A 27,247-nucleotide genomic window follows, 5' to 3' on the forward strand; every position below is an offset into this window, starting at 1 on the left:
GTAAAAACTTGTTTTGTTTTGCAACTTTAGAGCTATAATAAATTCTATTTACCCAGACTTTTTTTAGGGACTTCAGAATTGCTTGCCTAAGAATGCCTGCGCTGGCCTGGTGCCAGGCAACTTTAAAGAAAGCAGCATGTGTGTGCAGCACACTTGAAGATTGAATGCATGAGGTTCTGAACTTAAGATGGAGGCAGGGAAAAACACCTTGGGTCTAAAATGTCATCAGAGTGTTGCAGCAGCTTTATTTAAAAATTACAGTTAATATTGCTTCATAAATCGCTTCCTAAGTAGTAAAGTCACTATAAGGATTTCTATCCAGCCACTTTCCACTAATCAGCTCTAAGCCTGTAAGTGTTTTACGCCACATGTAACAGAGTTATCAGCAAGTATTGTTAAGTATTATAGTGTGAAATGGTCCCAAAACAGAATTGAAGTTAATTGTAGTAATCCTTTGTGATTATCAAGTATATAGCTGCACCCCATAATTTTAAAATCTGGAGTGGTTAAAGCTAAACATGACACCAAGGGCACTACTATTATAGAAAAAAAATTCAAATGGCTCATGAAACACTTTTCTCAAGTGGTGCATTTCTACAATTCAGTTTCTTGCTTTTGGATATATGGTTGTTAAACCAAGCCAGCAATAACATTGTACATAATTGTTGCTAGAGAGATCCAGGTGTTACGCCAAATGGGACCCTACATGAAGAAGCTATAGGAAACAAACTCCATTTTCAACCCTCTCAGCCCTCTACGGCATTTGGGTGCAGGATAATTGGCTTCCCTGAAGAAAAGCTGAAGGTTTTCTACCCGGGTCACGAAAAAATTGAACTTATGGTGCATCCCTGTGCCCTGGTGAAGCAGCATTAAACAGTTTTTAAGACTACTGGATGATTAAGTGCACACTGTGGGAAAGGGTTGCACACCACAGCAGGATTGTGTTTATGGGGAAAAAGAAAGTGAGCAGTTTACATATACAGCTTTTAATATAAATGGTAGAAATTATTTTCCTTTTAAAGAGTAATTTGAATTCACTTTTTTCAGATTAGTGTTAAGAGGAAATAACTCTATGGTCAGTAAAGTCTTAGAGAAAGATGAGTGATTCATTCCTTCTTTCACTTAACAAATCTTTATTGAGGAACAACTGTATGTCTGGCCCTGTTCTAAGGATTAAGAATATACTAGTCAGCAGGACATCACTTGTTCCTGTTCTCATAGAGCCTTAGTGATGGAGACAGACAATAAATTGGGTGAATTAGTAAAATGTTAGTCATATCAGTGGTAAAGTGAAGAAATAAAGTTAAAACAAGAAAGAGACATAAGAAATATCAAGGTGAGGGTGTTGTGATGTTAGCTATCTCTACCGAAAAGGCCATTTTATAAAGGTGACATTTAGTAAAAGACCTGAAAGAAGTGACATTGTCATGCAGCTATCTGAAGGAAAAGTAGTCCAGTTAAGTGCAAATGCTCTGGGGTAGAAATGCATTCACTGAGTGCTGAGATCAGCAAGGGGGCCAGCGTAGCTGGAGTAGAGTATATGAGGCAAAAGGCAGTGAGATCAATACTGAGGAGCCAGATCATGTGGGGCCTTTGGTTTTTATCTGGGGTAATGTGGGAAATGACTGGAGAGTTTTGAACAAAGGGGTGAAATGACCTGGCTAAATTTTTAGCAGGGTATTTCTGGCAGTTTCAAAAATAGAGGACAAAGATAGAAGTAAGGAGACCTGTTATAGTACCTCAGACTGTCATTTCTCATTCTTCCTACCTCTACGGGATGCAAGTATACCACTTTTACAGATGAGATAACTGAAGTTCAGATCTAAAGTAACTCTTGAGTTTACAGAGTGAGTGTCGGTACTGTAAATAAAGCCAAGTTGTTTGGCTGCAAGACACTCTACCCTACACCACTCTTGCTCCAGACTAGCCTTTCTCACTCACAGTAAGCATTCCCAACTTGCATGGTCTATGGAAATACTCAGTTGTGTTTCATAGCATCGAAAACTGTACAAACTTAGATACAGATCATTTATTAACAATCTGTAATGTTTGTTTCCTTACACTAGGACCGCTTGGTTTTACGTGGATTAAACACTATTGTACATATGATAAGGGAAGTAAAACATTTACAATGAGTGTTTCAGAAATGAAATCCAGTGGGAAAATGGTGAGTTGTTTTTGTTTTTTAATTGAGCTTGTTATTTAAGTAATGGAAGCAAAACAAACAAAAATCATATGTGCTTATTTTTCTAATAAACGTGCTCACAATTTTTAAAAATTGAAAAGTCAAAAATTTTTCTCTTGCTTTAGTGACCTTGAAGACTTATAAAGAGTGGCCAGGATTTTTATTTTATTTTGGCTATGGAATGTTTATAAGCAGTTATATTAAATGTAGGGACACCTTGGTAGGTGTCATCTCCTATCCCTGGCAGCAGAGTTGTTTGCGTTGTTGGTTGGCCAGCAGCCCATAGAGACTGTCAGTGGCTGGTCCAGGCTCACGGCGTCTGCATCTTTCTTCCAGGTGGTCTCTTGTGGGAGCCCGGGTTTGCCCCTGCATGCCACTTCCTTTTCTGCACTGTGTACTACTTACTGAAATGCTGGCCAACAAAGTTTCTCAGAAGAAATCAATCAATGCTTATTTACCCCTAAAGTAAATCAGTCACTGAATGTCTCGCATGGGTAGTGAACGGTACAGAACAAAGTGTACCTTATATGCGGAAGTGCTACAGAATACAACGCCTTTATTGCATGTAGTGTACACTCTTTTTGTGAGTTAAGATATGAATATGGCAAACAGTTGGCCCTATGAATTAAATAATTGAACCGTCATCTAAGAATCCTAGAGCTGGGAGTTATCCTAAAGATTATTTAGGCTAGCCTCATTCATTTTACCTGATTAAAAAATAAAGACAATAGAAAGTAAGTGACTTACTCAGCTAATTTGTGGTGTAGATCATGGCAGAGGTAAATGTTGATCTAACTTAGACACATACTCAAATACATCAGCTGAAACTTATTGTGCTTGGGCATTCATTAGAGTCTAATAATTCAAAGTAAGAGACATAAAATAAAGGAGAACATACCAGAGAAAAAGAAACCTTAGATTGCTACCCTCACAAGAAGTTATTAATGCTATAATCATGCCTAGTTTCTTCTCTAAAAGTTTCATAAGAAAAGATATTGCCCAAAAGTCAATTTATGTGACAGTCAGTGAGCTAATAATAAATAGACCAAGCTAGAGTTCTATTAATAAGAGAGATTTGCCACCAGAAACAATAGAATTAACCAGGCATTAGGTAAATATTCCCCTTAAAATTGACTGGCATTTCAGGTATAGAAGAGAATTATGAATTGAGCCTATGTTGGATCCTGTCAAAAGAGGTTTAGTTTAGTTTTAGCAGCAGACTACTAGTTGGTTACCAGCAGGGGAATCACGTGGTATGCATGATAGTAATAGCATTATAGCAAGTATCTACTAGAACTTTAATATTTTGGTAGCTCTCTTTTTTTTTTTTTTTTTTTTTTTTTGCGGTACACAGGCCTCTCACTGTTGTGGCCCCTCCCGCTCTGGAGCACGGGCTCCGGACGCACAGGCTCAGCGGCCATGGCTCACGGGCCCAGCCGCTCCGCGGCATGTGGGATCTTCCCGGACCGGGGCACAAACCCACGTCCCCTGCATCGGCAGGCGGACTCTCAACCACTGCGCCACCAGGGAAGCCCTTGGTAGCTCTCTTGAGGTTTTGAGCCAGCTATCATTTAATACTCTATGGCTCCAATACAAACACACACACACACACACACACATATTATAGTATAATTTAACATTATAAGTAAATACGTTGAAGGGTACTAGACAGGCATGTCACAGAATTCTTTGAATAAAACATGTATATGTGATTAATTTATTAATAAATGGTTTGGTGTATTACAGTTGGGCAGTTAACATTAGGCAGAAGTCTTTGTATTTATAGAAATGGGGTGTGATTATCTTTATACATAAACTGTACTCTAAGTTGTCATTTTAATATGGAAACTTTAGGTGGTGTATTTAAAATATTTCATTTCACCTTGTCATCATGTCAGTAATGTGCTCCACTTCTTGTTTCAGAATGGCCTTGTTACTAGCTCACCAGAAATGTTTAAATTAAAATCCTGTATCCGACGAAAGACAGATTCAATTGATAAACGATTCTGCTTTGACATAGAAGTAGTCGAAAGGTTTGAACTTTTCACTTTACATTTTTTAATAATCTAAATTATTTGTTTCTTTCTATGTATAGATGTAAATATGAAGCAGCATAAAGTGCTTGTTTTCCAGTCTCTTTTTTAAAGACAATAGATATGTTTATTTCATTCTTTCACTTGTTTCTTCAACAAATAAGTATTGCATGATGCTTTCAAAAAAGTAAATCAGACACAGAGTGCTACCAAAGGGTAACATCACTCAGAGAAGAATCTGGAAAATCCGTAAAGATGACTGCCTTAGGGGAAAGTGCATATTGTGGACTGAGGTCCCCATCAAAATGAAGAAACCTGATGGCATTGTTCATGGCTCCTGGGTCAGCCTTTTTGTATGGTTTTGAAATCTAGTGGCCTTGTTCCCAAGGAATAATAAGACACAACTGCAAATTCCATAAGCTTTCTTTAGCCAGTGAAAATCAGTGCCTACCATGTACACAACACTGTTCTGGGCATTCTTAGCCACAGAATATTGGGAGAGACATAAAGGTTGTGCATTCAAGCTTATCATCTGATGGAATTATTTAGCTCTGTTCCTTTATTGTTTCAGTACAAGTAGAATAGAAACAAAATAAGGAGGAGTATGTTTGTTGATCTCTGTTGCATTCCATAATCTATTTTTCTTCCCCTGCATTACTACCGTGCTTTTCTGAATATCTCTAGCTTTGTGTGTGTGTGCGTGTGCGTGTGTGTGTGTGTGTGTGTGTGTACACTATATATATACTCTGACATACTATATACACTGTTATATACTATAGCTTACGTACGATAGCTTGTTAACTATTTAGTAGGGCATGGCCTTGTTCTTATGCTTCTTTAAAATAGTGTTAGCTATTTTGGCCCTGTGTTCTTATGCTTTATAGATCTGCTTATTAAGTTTCCCTTTCTCTCCAAAACATCCTTTGGGATTTTTGACTGGAGTTCCATTAAAGTTATTAAATTTCAATAAATTAATCAATGGTGAGTTGAACTCTCCCAAGGATTTTACGTATCTTTTACATATATATTTTTTTCAGATTTGGTTTCAGGTATATTCTTTTTATTTAAATTTTGAATAAAATTCTTTAGTAGAAACTCTTTTTTTGTTTTATGGTTAAGATTGCCACAGAGAAAGGCTATTAATTTTTTTTATATATCAATCTATATCCAGTACAGTTGTTGAACTTTTAGTTTTAATAGTTTTGTGGTAGGAACTTCTGGTTTTTCTATGTAGATAAATACCAACATGTTAGTGATTTCTCTTTTCTTTTTTTTGACACTATCTAGATATATCCATGGAGCACACTGTTAAACTCTGTGCTTTAGTTGTTTCATCTGTAAAACAAGGATAATCAGTACACATATCAAAGGGTTGTTGTGAGGAATAAATGAGATAATAAAGGAGACATACTTATAACACAGTGCTTGGCACATAATAAACAGCCAACAAGTATTGATTGTTGTTATTATTTGTGTTTTACACTGGCTTAAATTCTCCAAGATAAAATTACCTTGATCTTTATAATACATTTTCCCTTTTCCTATCAGTCTAATGAACTGTTTTCCTGTTTACGCAGAGATATATGCCTTTATCACAGTTTTAACTCACTCCAGGCTTTTAACCACACAATATTTAAATGAAATTTCCTTCTTCATGTACCTTTTCACAGAACCCTCTAGTTTTCTATTTATCTTATGGACAGCCTCCACAATTAATTAGATTAATTTCACTTTTTTCTGAATTTTCTATTTTTCTCTCATATTGGTTTCCTTCCTCCCTTTGCTTGCTCGTTTCTTGAAGCACATCCTCAAGTAGCTATCTCAGAATGGATGCATGGGAGAGAGTTGTTTTTATACATATTAATTGTAATATTGTGATCATTTTATATGTAAACACTTTGGTTTTAGTGTCTTCTTAATAATTGACTAGTTATAGTATAAGGCTTTCCATATTGCTATATACTCATTGTAATTATTTTTAGTGACTAGTTGTACCATGTTGGGTCATAATCTTAATCATTCTCATACTATGGAATGTTTCGGTGCTTTTGAACTTCTGTGAATGTAGCTTTTCATCCTTTTTGGTCATTTCAGGGGAAATAGTATGGGCCTAAGCTCCTTCAGATAGTCTTATACCTAAAACACTTACTGATTTCATTTTTTAAATTCCTTCTTTCTTCTTCTCTTTCCTATCTTTTTTTCTCTCTTTTCATTTCTTTTTTCTCTTTCCTGCTTTTTCTTCAAATTTTACTTTTAAAGTTAGCTAAGAATTTTAAAAAATAATAAATGTGTAAAGGCATAAAAGTAGTAAATTGAATATATAAAATATTTTTTAATAGGCACGGAATCATCACATTGCAAGCCTTTTCAGAAGCTAATCGGAAACTCTGGCTTGAAGCCATGGATGGGAAGGAACCGGTAGGGATATGACATATTCTGTAATTTAGATTTTATTGTTCTAATAATTGCAAAGTACATCTGAAAAAAATTTTATATGTCTATAGTGTATTTGAAAATATTAAAATAGCAAATCAGAGGAGTAGAGACTCTTACTGTTTTCCTAGTGTTGTGTCACTGGCACATAACACCAACTTCTGAATTCATTTCTCCAGGGGACTTCCAGGACTAATTTAAAACCCTAAAATTACTTTTAAAAATTACTTATAATCATTAATTTGGCTACATTGATTAGATTATTTTATTTATTTAATAATTCTTGAATGCCCACTCTGCAAGGCCTGTGCTAGGCTTTATGATCAGCATGATGAACAAGTTTCAGGGAAAGAACTAATCCTGGTCCTAGACCATTGTTTAAAAGTCTCCTTTGCTAAAACTGTTTGTGGCTTGACATTTTCCCTCTATCCAGATCCCCATTTTTATAATAGTTATTTTGATGTTGACATAATTTACTTAAAATTATCACGGAGGCTTATATAAAAAAGGGAATAAATCATTGATGACTTTTGTGAAGAACACTGCAATAAATGATTAGAGGGATGAGCACACAGAGCAAATAGGATGCACCAGCCTGTCCCTTGAAAACTATCTTTTAAATGGCAGAGAACCTGTGACCATTCTTCTGAAAAGTACCTATGCAACAACAGAGCTACACAAAGTGTGGTCCCCAGACTGAGTCCATCCTACAAACCGTTACCAGGCTACAGTAAGATGAGTGCAGAGATTATGATTAAGCATCTGGAAAATTTTATAGCAATGAGAAGTCATTTTACATCTGTTGAATTTAATAATAAAAAATTTGGACTCTGCATCTATTCTTTATCATGTGTATTACCTTTAAATTTTATTATAATTTATAAAAATGTCAGTCAGCGACAGATTAAAAATTATAAACAAAGGAAATTGGTTCTTTACCACTAACAGTTGAGGAGCAAACCCTGACCTAGAAGAAATTTAGAAGACAGTGTGATAGCTCAACAAGTACAAGTTAGGATTGTACACACTGAGAAAAAAACACTAAGCAGATAATTTAAGGAAGGAACAATCAGGTGAAATCCATCATGAGATACTTCCTGAAGAAGGGAAATTATGCATCATGTTGGAGAATAGAATGCTTAGATCAGAGGGAAAGAGGTAAAACTTTGCCCAGGGCAGGACAGCCAGGGATGGAAAGGAGTGGGAGGCAAGATTGGAAGTCGGGCTGGGGAGATGGCATTGTGGACACAGTAGTTGTAAGACCTTGAAATCAAGACACTCCCTTTGTGTATCAGTGTACCAATATCACCCTGGTAATCTTCTGTGCTGGGTCATTAATTGAAAGTAACTGACTGGCTTCCTTTGTTTTTTAGATTTATACTCTGCCTGCGATTATTAGCAAGAAAGAAGAAAGTAAGTCATTCTAATAATTATTTCAAATGTTATCACATAGATTTTTTTTTTTAGTTGAAGTACCATAACATATTAGTTTCAGGTGTACAACATAGTAATTTAATCTTTGTATACACTGTGAAGTGATTACTGCAATGTCTAGTACCATCTGTCACCATACGATTGTCCCCCTTCATCCATTTCACCCACCCTCCAACCCCCTTCCCTTCTGATAACCATGAATCTGTTCTCTATATCTGAGTTTGGTTTCATTTTCTTTGTTTGTTTTGTTTTGTATATTCCACATATAAGTAAAATCATATGGTATTTGTCTTTCTCTGACTTATTTCACTTAGCATAATGCCTTTGAGGTCCCTCCATGTTCTTGCAAATGGCAAAGTTTCCTTTTTTTGCAGCTGAGTAGTCATCCACTGTGTATATATAGCATGTCTTCTTTATCCAGTCCTCCACCAATGGAAATTTAGGTTATATCCTTATCTTGGGTATTGTAAATAATGCTGCAATGAACATAGCAGTGTATATATCTTTTTGAATTAGTGTTTTCATTTTCTTTGGATAAATACCCAGAAGTAGAATAGCTGGATCATATGGTAGCTCTGTTCTTAAACTTCAAAGTACCTTTGTTCTATTTTCCATAGTGGCTGCAGCAATATACTTTCCCACCAATAGTGTACAGAGTTTCTCTTCTCTCCACATCCTCTACAAAACTTGTTATTTCTTGTCTTTTTGATGATAGCCATTATAGCAGGTGGGAGGTGATATTTCATTGCGGTTTTGATTTGCATTTCTCTGATGATTAGTGGTGTTGAACATCTTTTCATGTGCCTGTGGGCCGTCTGTATGTGTTTTGGAAAAAAATATCTACATAGATCCTCTGCCCATTTTTTAATCAAATTGTTTTTCGCTATTGAGTTGTTGGAATTCTTTATATATTTTGGATATTAACTCCTTATCATATATGATTTGCAAATATTTTCTCCCATTCAGTAGGTCACGACTATTTTTTTTTTTTTTTTTTTTTTTTTTGCTGTACGCGGGCCTCTCACCGTTGTGGCTTCTCCCTCCGTGGAGCACAGGCTTCAGATGCACAGGCTCAGCGGCCATGGCTCACGGGCCCAGCCGCTCGGCGGCATATGGGATCCTCCCGGACCGGGGCACGAACCCGCGTCCCCTGCATCGGCAGGCGGACTCTCAACCACTGCGCCACCAGGGAAGCCCTCACCACTATATTTTGCTGATGGTTTCCTTTGCTGTGCAGAAGCTTTTCTGTTTGATGTAGTCCCACTTGTTTATTTTTACTTTTGTTGCCTTTGCTTTTGGGGTCAAATTCAAAAATTCCATGCCAACACTGATATCAAGGAGCTTATTGCCTATGTTTTCTTCTAGAAGTTTTATGGATTCAGGACTATTTTAAGTTTTAATCCATTTTGAGTTGATTTTTGTGTGTGGAATAAGATAGTGGTCTAGATTCATTTCTTTGCATGTGTCTGCCCAGTTTTCCCAGCACCATTTATTGAAGAGACTGTCTTTTTCCCACTGTATATTCTTTACTCCTTTGTCATAAATTATTTATTCATATATATATGGGTTTATTTCTGGACCCTCTACTCTGTTCCATTGATTTATGCATCTGTTTTTATGCCAATACCATACTGTATTGATTACTATAACTTTATAGTTTAGTTTGAAATCAGGGAGTTTGATACCTTCACTTTTTTTTTTTTTGACTTTTTTTTGGTTTGTTTTTCTCATGATTCTTTTGTCTATTCAGGGTCTTTCATGGTTCCATACAATTTTAGAATTATTAATTCTGCTTCTGTGATAAATGATAGCGATTGCATTGAATCCGCAGATTGCCTTGGGTAGTACGGGCATTTTAATGATACTCATTTTTCCAATTCATAAGCATGGTATACCTTTCCATTTGTTTGTGTCATCTTAAATTTCTTTCATCAGTGTCTTAGAGTTTTCAATGTACATCTTTCACCTCCTTGGTTAAATTTATTACTGGATATTTTACTCTTTTTGATGCAGTTGTAAATGGGATTGTTTTCCTAGTTACCTTTTCTGATATTTTGTAATTAGTGTATAAAAAGGCAACAGATTTCTGTATATTGATTTTGTATCCTGCAACTTTACTGAATTCATTTATTAGTTCTAAGAGGTTTTTTTGGTGGAGTCTATAGTTTGTTTTCTCTATACAGTATCATGCCATCTGCAAATAGTGACATTTTTTCTTCTTCCTTTCCAATTGGGATTCCTTTTATTTATTTATTTTTAGCCTAATTTCTGTGTCTAGGACTTCCAATATTATGTTGAATAAAAGTAGTGAGAGTTGACATCCTTCTGTAGTTCCTAATCTTAAAGGAAAAGCTTTCATCTTTTCACTATTGAATATGATATTGCCTGTGGACTTGTCATATATGGCCTTTATTATGTCAATATATGTTCCCTCTATACCCACTGTGTTGAGAGGTTTCATCATAATTGGAAGTTGAATTTTGTCAAATGCTTTCTCTGCATCTATGGAAATGATCATATGATTTTTATTCTTCATTTTGTAAATGTGTGTATCATGTTTATTGATTTGTGGATGTTGAACTAGCCTTGCATCCTTGGAATAAGTCTCACTTGATCATGTTGTATGATTCTTTTTATATATTGTTGAATTCAGTTTGCTGATATTTTGTTGAAGATTTTTACATCTATTTTCATCAGGGGTATTGGTTTTCCTTTTTGTGGTGCCCTTGTCTGATTTTGGTATCAGGATAATGATGGCCACATAAAATGAGTTTGGAAATGTTCCCTCTTCTTCAATTTTTGGATGAGTTTGAGAAGGATAGGTATTTAATCTTTGGATGTTTGATAGACTCCATGGGTGACACTCTCTGATCCTGTACTTTTGTTTGTTGGGATTTTTTTGCAATCTCTTTACTAATAATCAGTCTATTCAGATATTTTATTTCTTTATAATTAAGTCTTGGAAGATGATATGTTTCTATATTCTAGGTTATCCAATTTGTTGGCATATAATTGTTCTTAGTAGTCTCTCATGATCCTTTGTATTTCTCTGGTTTCGGTTGTAATTTCTCCTCTTTCATTTTCGACTTTACTTATTTGAGCCCTCTCTCTTTTATTCTTGGTTAGTCTAGCTAAAGATTTGTCCATTTTGTTTATCTTTTCAAAGAACTAGCTCTTGGTTTCATTGATTTTTTTTAAATATTTTTTTAGTCTCTGTTTTATTTATTTTCACACTGATCTTTATTATTTCCTTCCTTCTACTACCTTTGGACTTCATCTTTTTCTACTTACTTTAGGTTTAAAGTTAGATTGTTTGAGATTTGTCTTTTTTCTTTAGATAGGCCTGTATTGCTATAAACTTCCCTCTTACAACGGCTTTTGCTTTGTCCCATAGATATTGGAATGTTGTATTTCCATTTTCATTGTTCATATTATTTATTGATTTCCCCTCGGATTTCTTCATTGACCCACTGGTTGTTCAGTAGCATGTTATTTAATCTCCACGTATTTGTGATTTTCCAGTTTTATTCTTGTAGGTCTAGTTTCGTACCATTGTGGTTGTAAAAGATGTTTTATATGATTTCAGTCTTCTTAAATTTATTGAGATTTGTTTTGTGGCATAAAATGTAATCTATCCTGGAGAATGTTCCATGTGCACTTGAGAAGAATGTGTATTCTGCTGCTTTTGGATGGTATGTTCTATATGTGTCTATTAAGTATATCTGGTCTAATATGCTGTTTAAGGCCAGTGTTTCCTTATTTTCTATCTGGATGATCTGTCCATTAATGGAAGTAGGGTGTTAAAGTCTCCTACTATTATTGTATTGCTGTCAGGTTCTCCCCTTAGGTCTGGTAATATCTGCTTTCTAGATTAAGGTACTCCTATGTTGTTTCATATATATTTTAAAATGTTATAACCTCTTGTTGGATTGACTCCTTTATCATTCTGTAATGCCCTTCTTTGTCTTTTATTACAGTCTTTGTTTTAAAGTCTGTTTTGTCTGATATAAGTATAGCTACACCAGTTTTTCTTTTGTTTTGTTTCCTTTTCTTTTTTCATCCCTTCACTTTCAGCCTGCTTGTGTCCTTAGATCTGAACTGAATCTCTTGTAGGCAACATATAATTGTGTCTTGTTCTTTAATCCATTCAGCCACTCTATGGCTTTTGATTGGAGAATTTTGTCCATTTAAATTTAAAGTAGTTATTAACAAGTATGTACTTATTGCCATTTTGCAACTTGTTTTCTGGCTGTTTTTATAGTTCTCTGTTCCTTTCTTTTCTTGCTCTCTTCCTTTGTGGTTTGATGACTTTCTTTCATGTTGTCTGTAGATTTCTTTCTCATTATCTTTAGTGTATCTACTATAAGTTTTTGGTTTGTGGTTTCCATGAGCTTCATATATAGAAAAACTACGTGTGTGTGTGTGTGTGTGTGTGTGTGTAGTACTCTGTTATAAGCTGATAGCAACTTAAGTTTGGACACATTCTAAAAACTGTACATTTTTACTTCTCCCACCCTCATTTTATGTTTTTGATGTTATATTTACATCTTGTTTTTGTATCCCTTAATTATTGTAGTTACAGTTAACTTTACTACTTTTGTCTTTTAACCTTTATACTAGCTTTACAAATGGTTAATCCACTAACTTTACTATATATTTGCCTTTACCCATGAGATTTTGACTTTTTTATGTTTTCTTGTTACTATTTAATACACTTTTTTTCGTCTTGAAGAAGTCCCTTTAACATTTCTTGTAAGGCAGATTTAGTGTTGCTGATCCCCTTTAGCTTTTGCTTCTGTAGAAAACTCTTTATCTCTCCTTTGGTTCTGAATGATAACCTTGCCTGTAGAATATTTTTGGCTGAAAGTTTTTTCTTTTCAACACTTTGAATATATTGTGCCATTCCCTTCTGGACTTTAAATTTTTTGCTGAATGATCAGATGTTAATCTTATGGAGCTTCCTTTATATGCAACAAGTTGTTTTTCTCTTGCTTCTTTTATGATTCTCTCCTTGTCTTTAACTTTTGACATTTTAATTATAATGTGCTTGTTTTGGATCTCTTTGGGTTCGTCTTATTTGGAATTCTCTGTGCTTCCTAGACTTCAGTGTCTGTTTCTTTCCCCCAGTTAGGGATTTTTTTAGCCATTATTTTGTCTAATAAATTTTCTTCCCCTTTTTCTATCTATTCTCCTTCTGGGGCCCCTACAATGAGAATGTTATTCCTCTTGATGTTGCACCATAGGTCTCTTAAGTAATCTTTTTTTTTTTTCCTTCTGATCTGTTAGGATGAATTCCACTGTCCTGTCTTCCAGGTTGCTGATCCTTTCTGCTTCATCTAGTCTGCTATTGAAACCCTCTAGTGTATTTTTCTTTCCAGTTACAGTATTCTGCAGCTCCATGATTTATTTTTGGTACTTACTTTTATTTTCTGTCTCTTTGTGGACGTTCTCATTGTGTTCATCTTTTCTTCCAAGAGGTCAGTGAGCATCTCTATGTCCATTACTTTAAACTCTTTAGCAGGTAAATTACCTCCGTTTCAGCAAGGTTTTTTTTCCTGGATTTTTATCTTTTCTTTTGTTTGGGACATATTCCTCTGTTTTCTCATTTTGCTTATCTCTCTGTGTTTGTTTCTACATATTAGGCAATACAGTTACCTCTCCCAGTCTTGTAGGAGTGACCCTGTGTAGGAGATGAACCTGATTTTTCAACCCTGCCCTAACTGTTTGTTGTCTCTGAAACATTTGTAATTATCTAAGCAGTTTAATTTTTTTCTTGATAAGTCCCAGAGGTTGTGCCAAGACCTATCAGTGCTCCAAAGGGAGGGATCTAATTCCACCCCTAGTTTCTGGCTATTTGGAATGAAGACCCTCAGGTAGAAGCTTTTAAAGAACACACATATATAGTATTGTGTGACCATGGTTGTAACTCCCTACTGGCCTCAAGACCAGGTGATTTGGAGGTGTCCCCTTGGTGACTGTTGCAAAAGACAGGGCTCCTCTCTGGGAGGTACAGGTGATCTGTCATGAGGCCAAGGGATAGTGCAAAGGTGGCATCCCCCAATCTATATTTCCCCAGAGCTCCTCCATAGCTTCTAGATGTGTGGTAAACTTGAAGCCTTCCACTCAGGCTTAAGCTCTGGTACGAGTAAATAGGGCTTTTTCACAGGAAGTCTGGGGGTGTGTTTCAGTGTGCTGTCAGTGTCTTAGGGTTGGTTCCATACGATGAACTGTCTCAATTATTTCAGAGCCATAAGGCCCAGAAATGCAAGCCTCCCTGGACACCATAGCCAGGTGCTCAAGGGCTGTCTCGTACGCGGAATGCATGTGCCTTCTGGCTTCAGTGGGCCACAGGAGAGCCTGGGGTGGGACTGCTGGCTGCAGTGGTGCTGCAGAAGCACATGATGGTCACAGTGAGGCTGATCTTGGGTGGCCTCAGCCTGCAGCGGCTTGAAGCAGAATTCCGGTTGCCCAACCAGAGATTGAAGTCAGGCCATGGCAGTGAGAGTGCTGAATCCTAGCCACTAGACCATGAGGGACAGTGGCCAGTGACAAAGCCCCTGGCCTTGAATTCCCACAAAGAAACAGAAAGTAGTGAAACAAGTAAAGTGTTTATTAGGAGGCAGGAAGGTACATGTGAATAGACTCAGGCAGACTCAGAGAGAGTCGCACCCTCTTGGTAGTTTGAATCACTTATATGGGGCATTTCTTCTGGCCAATCATCTTGTTTTGCCTGGCTCTGAGTCTGTATTTGGTTTATCTCAAGGTCCTCCCATGTGTGCGCACACATCTCTTAGCCAAGATGGATTCTAGCAAAGAGGCCTATGGGTAGGTTGACATCACTTACTATGGAGTGACACCCCCTCCCTTTTGAACTCCAGGGAGCCTTTCTGTGCGTGTATAGTCAGGAAGGTCTCCTTGACTTCAAGAATGAAGAATATGTGGTCTCTTTATTTCTTTCTTTTTTGCAGTACGCGGGCCTCTCACTGTTGTGGCCTCTCCCGTTGCGGAGCACAGGCTCCGGACACGCAGGCTGAGCGGCCATGGCTCACGGGCCCAGCCGCTCTGCGGCATGTGGGATCTTCCCGGACTGGGGCACGAACCCATGTCACCTGCATCGGCAGGCGGACTCTCAACCACTGCGCCACCAGGGAAGCCCTCTTTATTTCTTATTGGGGCAGGGCTCAGCTTCTCCTCCCTCCCGTTATTGTCTTCATCTTGGAGTATCTGTCCATAGAGGACAAACTCCAGCTGCTCAGCCTGGGGCCCATCTATCTCCTCCCTCAAGGCCACAGGAACACATGGGGGCAGTGTGAGATAACGGGCTGCAGCAGAACTACAGGGACACGTGAGGGTGGGGTAAGACCCCCTGGCTTCAGGGGGACCAGAGGAGAGCATGGAGGCAAGTCAAGTCCACTCTAGCAGTGTGGAGTGAGAGCACAAAAATGATGCTCACCAGCACCTCTGTCCCAGGAGAAAGTCCCAAAGACCTCTGTAGACCCTTTAATCTTAGCTAATAAATCTCCTTCATGTATGGTCTAGGAGCTTTTCAAACTTGGTTTTGCACTGGGTCCTGAGGTGAATGAGTCTGCACGTGAGCCCTTTAAGAGCAAACTTTTCTGTCCCCACATCCTTTTGTTGGTTTTCAAAGCCAAAAGTTTTGGGCACTCATCTCTCCAGTGCAGGTTGTAAGCGTTGGGGTACCTGATGTGGGGCACGAACCCCTAGCTCCTCAGGGAGAAGTTCCATATTTGTGAGATCCCTTGTGCTTGTGGGTTGCTGTGCCAGAGGTGAGGTTTTTGGTGAGACTGCGCTTCTGACTCTCCTACCTATCTTGATGTGGTCCTTTTATCCTTTGTTGTGGAGGTGCTGTTTAGCTAGTTTTCAGGTCTTTGTCAGATCCATATGTAGTTGTAGATTTGGTGTGTCCATGGGAGGAGGTGAATCCAGGATCTTCCTATGCTGGCATCTTAAACCAACCCCCATCATGTAGTTATTTTTATCACAGAGGTATTATGTGATATTAAAAGTTAACTCTGGAAAAATCATAGTAGTGCACCTTTGTTCTGATGGTACTCAGCAAATTTGAAATTTTCATTCAGAGTTTCTCATGTTAAAACCACTAACTACTGGGCTTTATAGTAACCAAAATTATTTTATTTATTTGGCATTTATTACTTATAAGTATGTACCCTGCTTTATCCCAGAAAGAGATTTGAGGCAATTGATATTTTGTTTGATTTTCTTTTTAATGGCAATAGAGGGTTTCTTTATCTTATTTTCTCTGCTCCAATTTACAAAACTGAAGATATGAACACTGCTAATTTTAGGGGATTGTGCCCAAGATTGTGAAGTGTAAGGACATTGTCATAACACATGGGATATGTAGGAAAACATGTTGTGGCTGTATTATTACTGAATTTGTGTCAAACCATTCTGAATGAACACATTTTATGTATTTTCCATCATATTCTGAATCCTTTTTAGTCATCTGCCACCTTTAATCCTTGGTTAGTTTAGGGTATCTTCATATGTAATTTACATATACAAATTATTTGACATTTAAAATCAAATTTTATATGTTTCTCAGGTTATGTGTATATCCTTTAAAGCACTTTCAAATTTTATTTAACTCAATTGACTTTCATGATGTCTAAATTTATTTTTAAAACAGCCTTAATAAGCCTGACTTTTGGATTGTTATTAAAATACAAGTTAGAATGGAGTAACAATAAAAACTGGGAAAGCACTCATTTGAAAGTAATAAATATTGAGTGTATTAAAAAGCCTATCATTTTATCTGGATGAAATGCTTCCTAGTGATTAATTTCAGAAATTATCAAGAGAAAATGCATAATTTAAAATACCTTTAATGTTAAAGAGTTAAAATAATATTTCCAGTTTTTATTCTTGTGTTCATTTCTTTTTTGCCAGTCAGAGTGATTAGTATAAAATCTTTCATTGCCCACTTTTATCTAATCAGGGAAACATTAACCAACCGACAAGAGGTTTGTAAGTACTGAATGTTCATTCTAAACAATTACCTAAAAAGTAATCTGTTGTGTAATTTGCATTTGAGTAGAGTTTGAAATGTGTTTTCTAACATTGGTTTCATTGTTCATATCCAGTATAAAGATAGTCCTTTCAAATTCAAATGAACCTACTCAAAGACAAATCCTTCCTGAAAAACAGATGATTATATATATAAGATATTGAATAGAGCTTTTGAATGGGGACGTGGTCAAGTCAATCAGAATATATTTGATACTTAATGCACCTTGGAACTAGTTTTTATCATAACTAGGTAATTTGAGTGAGAAAGTTATCAAATGTACTTATGCTGTGATGGAGGGAGTTTGGGCTTCTTGTAGTAAAGACTCACTCTTCTGGAAATCAGCTTTCCTGTAGTCTTAGGCACCTGAAACATCACTATGCCACCATGTGTAATTATAAATTGATAAGTGTTTCAGAGAAATAGGTGTCTGAGAGTCCATGTGTTTGTATGATTTATCACATTCTGGCTCTTGATATGATGTATCAGTTTTCCACCCAGTTCCCTGAACAGGAGGTGACAGATTCCATCTCTTCTCCATAGTTCTCCATGCAGGCCTTTCCTGAGATGTGTGCTCAGCACATACTTGCTCTTATTCTTATTCAGTGCCACTAGGCTTTTATTGCCCAGGGGGAGATTTTGATCATGAAAAGAATCTTTAAATTACCTTTGCTCTATTAATAGGTAGTACTTGAAGTTATAAATCTTAAACCTATTTTTGAGTTTTATTTTTATTATTTTGTCTTAAGCCATAATTTTTCTTTAATCCTATTTTTAATCAACATACAGCTCTTATTTATAAATGTACTAATTTTAAAAGTAAGTCATTTTCACTTCTTTATTTTTCCACAAATTTGATAAAATTCTCCCACTTATACATTTAATCAATCAAACCTCTACAGACATGTCAAATTATAAATACAAAACTAGTAAATTTCATTCTCTCAAACTCAACACCCTAATGAGACAAATTTGTGATTCTGGCAGAATATAATCTTCCTAAACACCAGGCATCTTTTGTAGTCTCGTAAATTTGCTTATAAATGCAGAAAATAATACCTTTTTAAGTATTCTAAACGTTCTAAAAAGTTACATGTGAAATTGTGTAGTCATTTCAGAAGGTCTTGCTACATTGGTATAAAGCCAAGTTATCCAAAATTACACTTGTTTTGAGTTGTTTTTAAACATTCTTGGAGATTCATATTTGCTTACCTGAACAGAATCAGTACTCTGTTTTAAAAGTCAAGACTATGGCATATGCCGCCAATAAAAGAAACTCTGAGTAGTAGAGGCACAGGATTGATTGCACCTTCTACAACTAAGCTCCCCCTTGCTGTGGGGTGGACTTTTTGGTATTGCCAATTTGCGTGAGGGAGGCCTTCTAAACATTTCAATCCAACATGCAATGAAGTGCCTTTCCAAGTCCTCAGAATTTAATCTTTTTTTTTTTTTTTTTTTTTTTTTTTGCGGTATGCGGGCCTCTCACTGTTGTGGCCTCTCCCGTTGTGGAGCACAGGCTAGGGACGCGCAGGCTCAGCGGCCATGGCTCACGGGCCCAGCCGCTCCGCGGCATGTGGGATCTTCCCGGACCGGGGCACGAACCCACGTCCCCTGCATCGGCAGGCGGACTCTCAACCACTGCACCACCAGGGGAGCCCAGAATTTAATCTTTTTGCATATAATTTTGAACAGTCTACTATATCAAGGCCTAAAATTTATTAATGGACTTTTGAATCTCTTCCTCAGGCTGTAATTTTACCCCTTTCTCTTTTATCATGTCTTATCAGCCACTATTTTTCCAGTGATTTAATGACTCCTAGGACATATCTTTATGCTAAACAGTATTCCAGATTCAAGCACTTGATCCTATTAAGAGTAACATCATGTTTTCTTCCTAGTAATAGGTCCAGAATTTTATTTATTTCAGTTCAAAATTATATGCCAGTGATTGTGAAGTTCTCAAACCTCTTTCTCTGATCTTGAATAAATCATGCGAGTTCATCATGTTATGAGTTCAGCATCTTGTGTCTTCTTTATGTTTGCCCCTTCCATCATTTTTCTACACATCATTTTGTTTTCTGAGATCTATGTCCCTTTTTGACACTTGACTCTCCCCCAAGGTGGCGTTATGTCAATTTTAGTCTGTAACTTCTCTCACAGTTGGTATTTGAAACCAGTACCAGCCTTGATCCATTTGCCATCTTGAGAAGTGCTTCTTTATAGCCTTGGTAATTCAGATGGATTCCACTTATCTTAAATTATTCCTGTTATCCTTTGGAAACTCAGTTTTGCTAGGCATGTGTGTTTTTGAACTGTGGAAGATAACAGTCAAGCTTAGGATGGTAAAATCTAAAACTCAGATTAAAAAAAACTGTTTTGAATGTCAGCAATTGGGAGTAGTCTGTGCTTTCACTGAAAACCCTAAAAGCAACAGACAGATGAAGAACTATCTAGTGTCCTAAAATAGGGCCATATTGTGAATATACAGAGAACATATGCTGTTCAATGGAGAGTGAAGCTATGCTGTGACTGTAATGGGACTCTTTACAAGCCTAACCTGAAAAAGTCTCCCTACTTTGTGGTTACTGTTAACTTACCATTTTCAGAATCTAGATGCTGTAAATGAGACTAGAATAATTTAGTAGAGAAGGAAGATTTGACTCGTCTTTATGAAAAAAGCATCAAGTTAAAAAGCTAGAGCGTTGGTCAGTTACAGGATATTAAATCCACAGATACTTTTCTGGTTGTAAAATATACCACAGTATCCTTTTCTTGAAATTATAAGACTTTGGGAATGGATTTATTTTGAGAGTACTTACTACGCAGATTATCACTCAATTGAGATTAGAACTAAAAAAAAAAAAAAGATTAGAACTAAACTGTTCCTCAAGCCGTGCCATTGAAAATATAATTCCGCCATTTGAGCTCATTTTTCAAAGAAGCAAATTATCTGTCTTGAGACACCTTTTCTGTCGTGAGACTTTCATCATGGGACTAGTTGTTAACAGGGACAGAGGCAGTTGCCTTTTTTTCCTAGGCTTGCTTTCTCTGGCATCGTCTCTTGGTGCCCTGAGCCTTGTCCCCACTCATACATACATTTGATTTGGTGGCTTTTCAGCTGGTCCCTCTACCCTATGTCTTGGAGAAATTGGGAATTGCGAAAGGAAAGGTTTCTAGTTCTCATTCTCTCATGCAATTCTGTTCAACGATACTCCATTTTGGAACTACTTTATTCCAATCATTGTGAATAAGAAAAAGGAAGTTCTTTCAAATGATGTTTCTGCTATTAAAAGTCACTACTCATCTGTGTAATGGTAAAGTCTCCTAACATTCAGTTCTCATGTACAAAATCAAAGGGATTGGACTAGAAGATAATTTTATAATTTCCCAACAACTCCAAATTTCTACCACTCTGTGTTTCAGTGGCTTTTCCCATGTGTACCCAGGGAATGTATTCTCCCCAGCAACAAACAGAAAAAGTGAACTCAATCTTATCCTTCGCAAGCGCCATCTGTCACAAATGTTTTGGCACTTCCTACTGCTATTTAGATAGCTCAGCTCTTCTCCCCAAGGCCACTGAGCAAATACAGTTCTGTTTCCATCGCTGAGACCCAGGAAGAGGGTCAGAGCTCAAGTCTTCTTCATGGGCAGAGCAGAAAGAGAAAATAGTTTGGGCCGGGGGCTGTGGAGAGTTAACTGCTACCTTTAGGGAAAAGAGAAAATGTCCTGTGGGAACCACAAACGCCATTAAATGCATTCATCTTCTTTTCCTGTTTCTTTCAAGCCACATATAGTATGATCTGTGATATGGGCCTTTTAATCTGAAATGGCAGACTAGAAATGTGAATTGGAAATTAAAGACAAGTGCTGCTTTGTTTTGTCAACCCTGAGAATGTACTGTAAGGCCAAGTAGATTACATCTGTAAGGACATGCTGGGTTTTTAATTACTAGGAAATTGAAGGTACAAGGACTTTTGCTTTGTTAGCTGCATGGAAAACAATTCTTTCTTTTTTTTCCTCCTCATGGCTTTTTGAATTCTGTTGAGATTAATAGCTTTTGTGCTGCTAAACTGCCTTATGGAAACTTTACTTGAGTTTCAATAAAAACTTCAGCCCTGAATAGTTGCTGGAGGGAAATAGAAATGTTTCTATTTAACTTTTGATTGAATAAATTAAGTTCTTTAGTTAGCCAATCTTCTTCTTCACCCCCAAAGGCCAGGTATCATTAATATTGTAAGATGTCAATTCCTGGGAATTTGTGGTAGTTGTATTTTGCATACCCCTCCGGTCCTCTCTACAGAGAGATACTGGGCTGAGGTAAGAGCCCTGGAGAGGAGTTGACAAAAGCAACTCCTGTTAGCTGATAAGCTCTATCCCTTGTAGAAGCCAGAGAGGGTACTTGAGCAAGCCAGCTACAAACCAATAACTAGCCAGCTATGGATCAGTAAGCACATGTTGTCTGCCTGCTCTGGGCCAGGCACTGAGCCCTGATTCAGTAGTTCGTACTTCAGACAGATGCATATGCTCCCCTCTCTACCGCTGCAGCAGGAGTACTTGCCCTCCACTAAAGAAAGAATCAGGATAAATTATCAGCTTTTAATGGTGTGATTTTATTTAGTAAGAACCCCTTCCACTGACTTCTCATTTGAACATTAAGGAGTTCCCAGGTTTTCTTTTTTAAGCTATAGAGACCTATTTTTGCTGAATTCTCATTAGCACTAGCATACTAAGTGTAGTAACCCCTTCATGGCTTTGGAAAGTGGAAAGGTTTCCTTTACCAAATGTGTTTGTCTCTGACTTCCCTCAGAAGCACCCCTCCTTATGACTTCCTCCTCCATCACTCACTGGGAGACAGAGGGTGCTAAAGCCTGTTTAAGCTATATCGCCTTCTTCCCCTCAGACCTCAGCAGAAACTGCTGAGTGCTTGGATGAAGGCACTGTTGATCAGTAGTTTGTTAGGCAGCCATGAAGGGGTGCTGCCTTTTTATATGAATGGACAAATCAGTAGCCAGAAACTCGGATGAATACCAGTTAAGCGAGGAAAAGCGAAGTGTGTAGGATTGGCTTTATTCCATTTAGTCCTTTTTGCCATAACAATCTGTTTAAGTTGTACATGATTAAATCAGAACTGGCCAGGTTATGCTGTGGTCTCAGAGACTTAACCACAATAAAGGTTCATCTCTTGAATATGCGATATGTCCATTCAGGTCAGCTGTGATTCTCTTATACATAATTTTTACTCTAAAACCCAAGCTCATGTAGTACCTTCTCTCTGTAACATTGATGATCTTGTACCAGAGGGGGGAAAAAAATGGCAGGCTTCCACAATATGTACCAGCTCTTCCTAGCTGATGGATAATGACGTTTGTGACTTCCATTCATATTTCGTTGGCTAGTGCATATCATATGACCAAGTCTGTCTTAGAGGGAGCTGAGAAACATAATCTTCCTGCAGGAAGGAGCAGCAAATATGAGTGAACAGTAATCCCAGGCTACTACAGTTCCGTTCCAATGAGAGGATGTGTTTGTTCATTGTGATTATTGAAGTTTAATGAGAGCATAGGGACATATATGTGAATATCCAACTTGTTGTCTCTTCAGTGGTCAGCTAGATTCACAGGGCCTGAGTGGTTTATGCCTGATCTCCATTTTTTTAAAGAAATAGATCACTGTGGGCTTCCCTGGTGGTGCAGGGGTTAAGAATCCCCCTGCCAATGCAGGGGACACGGGTTCGATCCCTGGTCTGGGAAGATCCCACATGCCACAGAGCAACTAAGCCCGTGTGCCACAACTACTGAGCCTGCACTCAGGAGCCCGCAAGCCACAACTGCTGAGGCCCGCATGCCACAACAACTGAAGCCTGCGTGCCTAGAGCCTGTGCTCTGCAACAAGAGAAGACACCACAATGAGAAGTCCGCACACCACAACGAAGAGTACACCCTGCTCACCCCAACGAGAGAAAGCCTACGCGCAGCAACGAAGACCCAATACAGCCAAAAATAAATAAATAAATAAATAAATTTATATTAAAAAAATAGATCATTGCCCTGGCCCCAAATATTTTTAAAATAAGTAATATAGTATGCCTCTGAAAAATAACACTTCTGGCAGATAGTACCTCAAGCCCTGTGACTTCAGCCAGGCCCCAAGAATACATGTGATTGACATATGTAGATTTTATATTCTCCTCTAGCCAATAATGATGATGATGATAACAGCCAACACTTCTGCAGCACTTACTATATTCCAAGTACTGTTCTAGGAGCTTTGCAAATGTTAACATATTTCATCTGTGAATAGCCCTGTGAAGACAATACTACTATTATCCTTACTGTATAGAAGAGGAATCTGAGGATGAGAGAGATTAAAACTGTGTCCAGTAATACAGCTGCTAAATGGGAGAGTAACTACTGTCTCTTTCATCTGGTTAGTACTAGTGGCTGACCCTTTTTTTTTGTTTTACCGTTTCTTCTTTTTCTCAGTGATGTGTGGATAGGAGCACATGGGGAAGGAAACTAGCATCTGATTAGGTTTGTTCCATTGTTTTCCACTCTTCAGTGCTTCATGTGGATTTTGTCTTCATCTTACTACAACCCTTTAACATAGGTATTGTTATTTCCCTCATTTTATAGATGAAAGAACTAGAGTTCATAAAAGTTAATAGGCACACTTCCATCCACACAGCAGTAAATAGTAGAGCTGAGATCCATCCCAGGTTTGCCTGGCTCTAAGCAAAGCTGGGTGCTACCTCTGCACCATGGAACCTCTCTATACTCTTTCAGGCAATAGAAAAGGATGTTCAAAGGAAACAAAACAAAAATGCATGGTTATTTTTGCCAACACAGTGTATTTTTTCACATTCCTGAATTTATCGATAATGTTTTATTTACTCACGTGAAGAGAGCTAAAACACAAGGTCCATGGGACACATCAGGACAGTGGCACCCATGGAATGACCTGGCAGTCAGACTGAATGTTTGTAAAATTTTCTTCTTCATAATTAGTCTGTGATACTGGTTTACTAAGATAGAATGGGGTATTGCCCCCAAATATCCCAGTATACCTTCAAGATATAGCCTGGTTATTACTTATTTTTCTCAAAATGGATATTTAAAGAAAATCTGTTTTTATATATCACAATTATTTTCGTTCATTTAGCCAAGGGCAGGTTTTACTGAAATTTTAAAAAAATGGATTTCTCTTTCTTTTAATACTTTTTACTGAAAAGTTGAAAAATGTGACCTCAAGAACCAAATGTTGTAAATGTCAGGAACTTGCAGTTTTAATTGATACAAAATGCTAGTGTATCATTTTTACCAGGGTTACATTTTTTGGCTCAGTTTCTGTTATTAAAAATGAAAATTAATAATTGATTCCTTCTCCATTCTACCTGTTTTTATCCTATGTTCAATAAATATTTTAAATTATCTGAATATATTCATACTATAATGCTGTGCTTGGCATTTTGGGTTATTGGAAGTAAGCAACCCCTTCTTGATGCCCAAAGAAGCTCCCCTCTCATGTAGGTAGTCAGCTCTAGAAAGATGCTTGATTAATGGCCATTCATTCTTATATGTTGAGTTCACCCAAAGCATTCACTGAGTTCTGTTCCCTTGACATCTAGGGCACTGGGGACACACAAATAAATAAGCCAGTTTGTATTGGTAGCAATATATATTTTAGTTTTGGCATTTTTACATGTTTAAATCTATTTTTTATTTTTAAAAACTAATTTAAAAGATATATTAAATAGTTACAAAATCCAATGAATAAAAATGACAATTTCTACCTTCTGTCCTTTTCTTTCTTACTTGCAATTTGCATGATCTTTCTAGAGCTTTTTCCTAGGAAAATAGAAACATTCATACCCTCAAATTTTATGTTTTAAGAAATTGGGTTGTATTGTCCTATAGATTACTTTTTTTTTGCCTAACAACGTATAATAAATATTCTACCAAGTCAGTACCTCTAGATTTTTTTAATTTTAAAAAAATTTTTATACAATTTTTAAAGGTTACTTTCCATTTACAAAATTATTACAAAATGTTGGCTATATTCCCCATTTTGTACAATACACCCTTGAGCCTATCTTACATCCAATAGTTTGTACCTCCCGCTCCTCCCCCACTAGTAGCAACTAGTTTGTTCTCTATATCTGTATCTGCTGTTTTTGTTATATTTACTAGTTTGTTGTATTTTTTAGATTCCACAGATAACCACTGGTAACCACTAGTTTGTTCTCTATATCTGTGAGTCTGCTTCTTTCTTGTTATATTCACTAGTTTGTTGTATGTTTTAGATTCCACATATAAGTGATATCATACAGTATTTGTCTTTCTCTGTCTTACTTGTTTCATTTAGCATAATACCCAATTGCTGCTATTCTTTTTTATGTCTGAGTAGTATTCCATTGTGTGTATATATACCACATCTTCTTTATCCATTCATCTGCTGATGGACACTTAGGTTGTTTCCATATCTTGGCGATTGTAAATAATGCTGCAGTGAACATTGGGGTACATGTATCTTTTTGAATTAATATTTTGGGTTTTTTTGGATATATACCCAGGAGTGGAATTGCTGAGTCATATGCTAGTTCTATTTTTAGTTTTTTGAGAAACCTCCATACTGTTCTCCACAGTGGCTGCACTAGTTTACATTCCTACCAACAGTATACAAGGATTCTGTTTTCTTTACATCCTTGGCAACAGTTGTTACTTGTGTTTTTGTTCTTTTGTTTTTTTGATGATGGCCATTCTGACAGGTATGGGATGATATCGCATTGTAGTACTTCTAGTTTTTTGATTTCTCATTTCTAATCTCAGATTTCTCAAACTTTTCAGTCAATTCAGTTTCAGTGATTTTCGTGGTCTAGGATTTCTTCAAAGTTTTTTGTCTTTCCTGGCACCTATTTTTTTAGCATAATTTTTTGATATATATTTTTCTGTCTGTGAATCTGTGTAGTTACATGGATGTATTTAATCCACCATCTTTAAATGGAAACCAGTTTTAATTTTTTATTGGTTTGAATTGTCTTCGTATATTATGATTTGGGAATATTAAGAAATACAATATGTATACCACATCTGATGAAAAATTTTATTATAGTATCAAAAAATTTTTAAATTTTTCCTCTGAGTGTTATTTGGTATTTTTAAATTCATTCTTTTTAAACAAGTAACCTAACTTGATCTGGCCCCCAAACCTTAAGAAAATTTGAAAAATCTAAAGAAAATCTGTCAAAAAGCAATGAAAATAAATTGCTGTTTCATAATAGAGGATCTTTGGGGGATTTTTAGCGGACTCACTAAGCATATTTTGAATTATTTTGAATATGATTCAAAATGCAATAGAATAGAACATTGAACTTGAATTCAGGAGACCTGAGTTAAAATGTGGCTCTAGATCTTAGAACAAAGAAAAGCAGTTTTCAGCAACTTGGTGAACCATCTTAAGATTGCAAAGCTTTCTCTCTACCTCATAATGTTGTTTTGAGAATCTCATGGGAAAAAAATATGTGAATAGCTATGTAATATAATTATTAATTATATCTAATAATATAATTATTATTAGATTTATGTTTCTAATGAAGCAAGTTGATATAAAAACGTTGGTGAATGTGAACCTCCCTCCTTCAGTTCTACCCCCAAATAAAAATTAATATGCTAACCAAAATATTTGACAAATTCAGTAACAACCCCTGTGCCATCAAGCCATGAAACTACAGAGCCAACTGAAGCAGGAATGCAAGTTCAACATAAATACTTAATATGATTTTCTTTTACTTTCAGTGTACTTAAATGAAGCAGGGTTCAACTTTGTGAGAAAATGCATTCAAGCTGTGGAAACGAGAGGTCGGTGTTGCCTGATGGGTACACTGTTACTGTTGTGTGGTCCCTTCTTACATAGAAACTGCTCAGAATGAGGATATACTTAGTTATTAACAGGAGATTTATTTTAAGTAATATATGAATTATAAGTTATACAAACACATAAGTAACTATACTTTGAACTCAGTTTACCAAAATCATACTACAGACGTACTTGATTTTTAATGAATTTTCATAATATAGCCTCATTTTACTTCTTATTGATGGACTCTGTTTTTTTTTT

At 36.7% G+C, this 27,247-nt stretch overlaps 1 protein-coding gene across 1 annotated transcript in view; it reads left to right on the forward strand.

Annotated features, from left to right (window-relative positions):
* The window catches only part of ARHGAP42 (Rho GTPase activating protein 42), a 293,648-nt gene that overhangs the window by 235,774 nt on the left and 30,627 nt on the right, over nt 1-27,247 (forward strand). Inside the window, exons 9-13 of the mRNA XM_060160265.1 lie at nt 2,067-2,167; nt 4,109-4,218; nt 6,558-6,636; nt 8,025-8,064; nt 26,926-26,988. Of these exons, the coding sequence (XP_060016248.1) occupies nt 2,067-2,167; nt 4,109-4,218; nt 6,558-6,636; nt 8,025-8,064; nt 26,926-26,988 (393 nt within the window). The remainder of the gene's footprint in view (nt 1-2,066; nt 2,168-4,108; nt 4,219-6,557; nt 6,637-8,024; nt 8,065-26,925; nt 26,989-27,247) is intronic.

Source organism: Lagenorhynchus albirostris, chromosome 9 (genome assembly GCF_949774975.1).
Source record: "Lagenorhynchus albirostris chromosome 9, mLagAlb1.1, whole genome shotgun sequence".
In the NCBI taxonomy this organism is placed as follows: domain Eukaryota; kingdom Metazoa; phylum Chordata; class Mammalia; order Artiodactyla; family Delphinidae; genus Lagenorhynchus; species Lagenorhynchus albirostris.